The sequence below is a fragment of the Emiliania huxleyi genome (genome assembly GCF_000372725.1).
Source record: "Emiliania huxleyi CCMP1516 unplaced genomic scaffold EMIHUscaffold_109, whole genome shotgun sequence".
Taxonomy (NCBI): Eukaryota; Haptophyta; order Isochrysidales; family Noelaerhabdaceae; genus Emiliania; species Emiliania huxleyi.
In genome coordinates this window covers 327,730-333,651 of record NW_005201851.1, presented here as the reverse complement: position 1 = coordinate 333,651, position 5,922 = coordinate 327,730, and the positions used below count along the sequence as shown (strand labels likewise).

The following is a 5,922-nucleotide window of genomic DNA, read 5'->3' as shown; positions in this document are numbered from 1 at the left end:
ATTTGCCGGGCGTGAGAGGGGGGAGGGGGCGGGGCGGGGCGGGGGCGGGGCGGGGGCGGGGGCGGGGGGTGCGTGCCAAGTCTCTCGGGGCCGGCGGGGAAGAGGGGGGCGCAAGAGGTGCGCAAGAGCGGCGCGAGAAGGGTGAGGAGTGGACGAGCGAATACGGCCGGGGTGTGTCGGCCGGGGAGCCTCCGGCGGGCCTGCGGCGCGGGGCGCTGCGCGCGGCAAGCTTGCCGGAGTGTGGCCGCAGCAACAGCCTCCGGCGGGCCTCCGGCGGACGCCTAGCGGCGTGGCGCGGCGCGCCGGCGCTCGCGCGCCCGCGGAAGCAGCCGGGGTGTGTCGGCCGGGGAGCCTCCGGCGGGCCTGCGGCGCGGGGCGCTGCGCGCGGCAAGCTTGCCGGGGTGTGTCGGCCGGGGAGCCTCCGGCGGGCCTGCGGCGCGGGGCGCTGCGCGCGGCAAGCTTGCCGGGATGTGTCGGCCGGGGAGCCTCCGGCGGGCCTGCGGCGCGGGGCGCTGCGCGCGGCAAGCTTGCCGGGGTGTGTCGGCCGGGGAGCCTCCGGCGGGCCTGCGGCGCGGGGCGCTGCGCGCGGCAAGCTTGCCGGGATGTGTCGGCCGGGGAGCCTCCGGCGGGCCTGCGGCGCGGGGCGCTGCGCGCGGCAAGCTTGCCGGGATGTGTCGGCCGGGGAGCCTCCGGCGGACGCCTGGCGGCGTGGCGCTGCGCGCCGGCGCGGCCGCCATTCGAAAGAGGCTCGACTGCATCTTCAAACGCATCGAATTCGCAGATTTTTCGCCCCTATCAGTTGTACAGCTCGCGGAGGAGCAAGAGAGAGAGAGAGCAAAGGGCGCCCGATTTTAGCGCTGCGCGCGGCCGGGCAAAAACTCAAAACAAATCGATCGATCCCTCGCTGGTCTTGTTTCTCTTTCTCTTAAGACGATTCACAAGCGTAGCGTTCTCGTGGCATGGGGCCGCATCCCACTTGCGGCGGAGAGAGAGAGTTTGTTTTGTTTTTGCGGCGGTGATGTAGGTGAAACAAAGAGGCGGTGGGAGCTCGAGCGATTCCAGATTTTGCCCCTTGGCCTGTCCGAGGGTTTCCTCTCGCACCCTACCTGGTTTCCTTTCCGTGTTTCCTGCTCGTTTCCCTACAACACCCTCTAGTTTCCTCGGGAAACCCCGGGGAAACTCCGTGGAATTCGTCATTTTGGGGGGGCTCTGAGCCGTGTCTGAGGCTGTTTTGGGGCCAAAATCGGCAAAATACCGGGTATTTTGCGGGTATACCTGGAAAACCCCGGTATACCTGGAAAATACCTGGGTATCGTGCCGATTTCCTCAATTTTGCCCCAGATTTTGCCCCAGACCAGCTCTCAGACTCAGGGAAACTCGCGAGTTTCCCGAGGGAAACTCGAGAGAAACAGAATGGAGCACCAAACACCCTCTGGTTTCCCTGGAAACTTCCGGAAACGCAAAGTGCTGGGGACCCTCTGGTTTCCCTCTGGGTTGCCGGAAACCCTCGGACAGGCCAATTTGCCCCAGACCAGCCAGCTCTCAGACTCAGGGAAACTCGCGAGTTTCCAAAATTGAGCACCCTCTGTTTTCCCTGGAAATTTCCGGAAACGCAAAGTGCTGGGGACCCTCTGTTTTCCTTTTTGTTTTCCGGAAACCCTGCTCTAGCCCAACGAGCGACACACAGACACAAACAGGCTCACAAGACACACAGCCAGCGGGCTGCCACACACCCTGAGTTGGCGTACACATAACTCAAGGCCACATCCTCCCTGTCGCCCCCCCCAAGAACAAACAAGGGGATAGAGCAGCCTTGCTCCACCTCTAGCAATCTCGCCGGAAGCAGAGAAGGTGGTCGAGAAAAGAAAAACAATGCAGAGTGCTCAGGTTTGCTGTCCTCTCAGGCCTTGACTTCCGCTGGATGCTCCCTTCTTCCGAGACGAGCCGCCTCCCTTCTTCGGCCCCGATTGCGCCTCTCCCGCCCTCCTCCGCTGCTCATGGCCGACACGCCTCCGCGGCCGCGCTGGCCGCGGCGTGGCGGCCTCGACGCGTCGCCGCCTCGGCTCACGCCGCGCCGCTCGCTCGCAGCCGGCGGCGAGGCGGCGCTGCTGCGTGAGCAGCTTGATGCTCTCAGGGATGAGGCCGACAGGCTGCGAGAGGAGAACCACGCCTTGCTCAAGCAGAGGGCCGCCGCCACCCCGTGCAGCTCTGCCAAAGTGTCGGCGAGCCCTTTCTATCGATCGAGCGAACCTGGCGGCGTGGACCTGTATGCGCCGGCAGGAGCTGAGGTCAGTGCGGGCGGCGGCGGCGGCCGCCGAACGGGCGAGGGGCCGCCGCAGTGTCATCTCCTCAACCTCTTCACTCCCCCCTCTGCGGCCGCACCGTCGGCCACTGCCGCAGCCGGTCTCGCCTCGCTGCACGCGGCGGGCCAGGCGGCCGGCGCGAGGTATTCGGCTTGTCGCGCGAGCTCTATGGACGGCTCGCCGAGGAACTCGTTGGCAAGCTCGGCGGATGACACCTCCCGACCGACCCCCTCCCCCTTCAGCTCGCCGCAGAGGCTTCAGCCTCCGCCGCCGATGGCGCAGCCCCTGCCGCCGCCAATGATGCTGCAGCCTCCGCCGCTCCCAGCTCCGCAAACAGTGCCGCCGCCGCCGCTTGCGCCGCCGCCGGCGGACGCGGTGCTCGTGGCCGGAGGGGCGGGGCTGTCTCCCATCCTCTCCGAGCGCTCCACCCCGGGCTCGCACCTCCAGGCGCGCAGCGGCGGAAAGATCTCGGCTCATCTCGGCCAGTCTCGGCCCATCTCGGCTCATCTCGGCTCCTCTCGTTCCTCTCGGCAACTCTCGGCTCCTCTCGGCTCACCTCGGCTCACCTCGGCTCAGCTCGCCTCACCTCGCCTCGGCCTGCAGGCGCAGCGGCTGACTCCGCTCAGCCTGCAGACGTCTGCCGGCTCCCAAAAGTCGAGCGAGCGGGAGACGCCGCGGCGCAGCCTGCTCGACGAGGACGTGACTAACCCGGAGCTGCTGCGCAACCTGTCCTCCGCCTCCCTCATCCCCGAGGCCGAGCTCTTGCCGCCGCTCCTCGGCTCGGCACTTGTCCTTGAGCCGCGGCCCTTCTCCTCGTAGGACGAGCTCTTCCGCCGCTCCTCCCTCGACGGCTCCTCCGACGACGCGGAGAGCGCGAGGGAGCTCGGCAGGAAGCCTGGAGCAGGGCAGCCTGGAGCAGGCGCCGGCTGTGGGTACCCACCCCGTGTCCGGGTGGCGGGGGAGGGCGGCGCGCGTGCGCAGAGGACGCACGGGGGCGGGGGTCGCCCCCTCGTCGGGCCGAGGGGAGGGAGCCGCTTCTTTGCCCCGCGCGACGCCGCAGAGCGCGCGGCTGCGGGCGGCGGGCCCTCGCCGCCGGCGGAGCTGGGCAAGACGCCGGGGGGGACGCGCCGCTTTCTGCTGCAGGAGCCCTTCCGGCGGATCGGCTCGCTGACCCCGCGCGGGTTCGGGTCGATGCCGCGCTTCCCGCACGGGGCGGTGTCGGCCGCCGCAGAGCCGGCCGCCGGCGCGGACCTCTCCACCCCTCCGGGCAGCGGAGGGAGCAGCAGCCTGCGCAGCGCGAGCGGCGGCCGGCAGCGCCTCATCGTGTCGGTGACGTCGTGCACGACCCGCCGCATCGCCGGCAGTGCCGAGCTGTGCGATGCCCTCAAGGAGCTGCACGCCCTCGCCTCCTGCGGCGGCGACCTCGGCGAGCCGTCTTTTGGGACCCCGCGCCTCTGCTCTCTCTCTCTCGCACTCTCTCTTCACACCTCCCCGCTGTGACACAGGCGAGCCCTCCCTCGGCCGAGCGAAGCTCGCGGCCCGCCGCAGCTCATCCGGGCTGGCGCCCCACCCGTCCGCCACCGGGAGCAGCCCGCCGGACCGGAGCCCTCCGAAGCGCGTGCTGGCCGGCGGCGAGGCGCGGCGAGGGGGGGGGGACGCCGCCGCCAGCGACGCAGGCCTCGAGCTGGCGACGGTGCAGGGCGCGTGCGCCGGCGCCGAGTCCTCCAAGGAGCTCGCCGGCTCTCGCACGGTGGAGCAGGAGCGCGGGCTCGGACCCCTCTCTCGGACCCTTCCTAGGCGCGGCGTCGGCTCTCACAGCTCGCCGAGCGGATGTCGTCCGCGATGGACTCTCTCGGAAGCTCCGTCCTCTCCGGCCCCTCCTCCCTCGCGCCGCTCTCCCCCACAGGGGTGTGGGTGGCGTCTCGTGAGTGTCCCTCGGAGCCGTGGCGCCGTAGGAATCTCCGGCCGCTACTCGTCGGCCCGCCTCTCAGGACGCTTCGGCTCCGGTCGCCTCTGAGGGTGGACGCACTCCTTCGACAACCGGGACGCCTCTCCGACCCTTCTCCGGCCCTTCCTCTAGGCCGCATCTCCCTCTCGGGCCGGATGTCCTCCTTCGACGAGGGCAGCGGCGACGAGACGGGAGCGCTCGTCCCCTCGGGCGGCAGCGGGCGGCGGCAGCAGCTGGTGAGACTGCGGCGGCTCGATTGGGCCCTCGCCGTGAGAGAGAGCACCCCCCCCTCACACCGCGTGTGTGCGCGCGCGACAGGTCGACGTGGCAATCGAGTGGCCCGAGCTCGGCATCAAGGTCGACAGCTTGCTCGGCGACGGGATGCAGGCGCTGCCCGCCTCGCAGCTGCTGCAGCACGACCAGGCGCCTCTCATGAGGCTGGTGCGAGAGAGGGTTGCCAGGCGAGCGCTCGCCCCTAGACACCTGCTGACACGTCCGAGACTCTTGCGCACCTCCTGACACACCCGACACCTCGTAGACACTTCCCAGACACCCCCTGCCGAGATTGGCTTTCTATAGACGGGTCCGATGTTGCTGCCCGCCCCACCCCCTGCCCTGCCCCTGCTCAAGAGAGTGTTTGGACGGCGACACCGCCGCGACGGGACTGGTGCCACCTGCTAGGCTGCGCAAGCTCGCGGGCGCCGCGGAGGCCCAGCCGAGTGCGGGTTACCAGGTCTTTGTCGAGACGGGATCGAGCTTCTTGAGCTGGCGCGCAGCTCGCCGAGATTAGACGAGATTCGCCGAGATTCGCCGAGATTCGCCGAGAGTCGCTTTCTGAGCTGGCGCGCGGCTTCGTCGCACGGCGGGGCCGCATGCGCGCGACCGCCTTCGAGAGAGTGCGCGGGCGTGTGGCGCCTGTAGGCTCGAGCGGCTCCCGATGTCGCAGCGGCTGCTCATCTTCAGCTGCCTCCTCGAGGCGCTCCTGCTGCTCATCTATGGCGAGCTCCCTCGCCGCGCGGCCGAGGCTGACACCGCCCTACGTGTTTCCCTCACTTCCCTTGCCGCGAGCAGGCGTGCTCTCGTTTGTCGACGCGGCCAACTATGCGAGGAGGCTGTACAAGGCGTCGCGACACCGCCTGTGCGCCTGCTTCTCCCAGCGTCTCCTCACAGCCCGAGGTGTCGGGGCAGGCGACGCGTGCCGCATGCCCGCTCGAGTGCGACGGCGACGGGTGCGACAAGTCCGGCTCGCTGGGGCCCAACGCCACCGCCGCGGAGCTCCGCGTGGCGTCCATCCTAGCCGACCAGAGCGGCGGCGGACGGTGGCCAATCTTGGAGGCGGGGCGCACTCTCTTGCGGCGGGCGGCGGTGAACGGCAGCAGCGAGCCGGAGGCGTATGCGTCCGAGATCCGATTCGGCGGTATGGCGCAGCTGTCGGCACCGGATGCGGAGGCGCTTCAGGCGACGATACAGAGCACGGTTCCGGAGATGATGGGCCCAGGTGCGCTCCCTCGCCCCCCTCCCTGCCCCCTCCTGCCCCCCTCGCCCCCCCGCCCTGCCCCCCTCTGCCCCTCGCCCCCCCGCCCTGCCTCCCTCGGCCCCCCTCGCCCCCCCTCCCTCGCCCCCCTCTGCTTTTCGGGCCCCCCCGCCCTGCCCCCCCCTGCCCCCCTCGCC

At 70.1% G+C, this 5,922-nt stretch overlaps 2 protein-coding genes across 2 annotated transcripts; both read left to right on the top strand.

Annotated features, from left to right (window-relative positions):
* Positions 1-1,997: 1,997 nt before the first annotated feature.
* EMIHUDRAFT_223395 (hypothetical protein) lies at positions 1,998-3,122 on the top strand (the record flags this gene model as incomplete). Its single annotated transcript, XM_005792211.1, has 2 exons — positions 1,998-2,288; positions 2,937-3,122. 2 exons carry the CDS (start codon positions 1,998-2,000, stop codon positions 3,120-3,122), a joined length of 477 nt encoding a protein of 158 aa, XP_005792268.1.
* A 372-nt stretch (positions 3,123-3,494) lies between these two features.
* EMIHUDRAFT_454401 (hypothetical protein) lies at positions 3,495-5,749 on the top strand (the record flags this gene model as incomplete). Its single annotated transcript, XM_005792210.1, has 10 exons — positions 3,495-3,666; positions 3,809-3,921; positions 4,003-4,053; positions 4,295-4,322; positions 4,384-4,487; positions 4,570-4,712; positions 4,933-5,019; positions 5,173-5,291; positions 5,323-5,374; positions 5,409-5,749. Coding segments are annotated over 10 exons (1,209 nt in total), but the record flags the coding sequence as incomplete, so codon positions are not given.
* Positions 5,750-5,922: the final 173 nt, after the last annotated feature.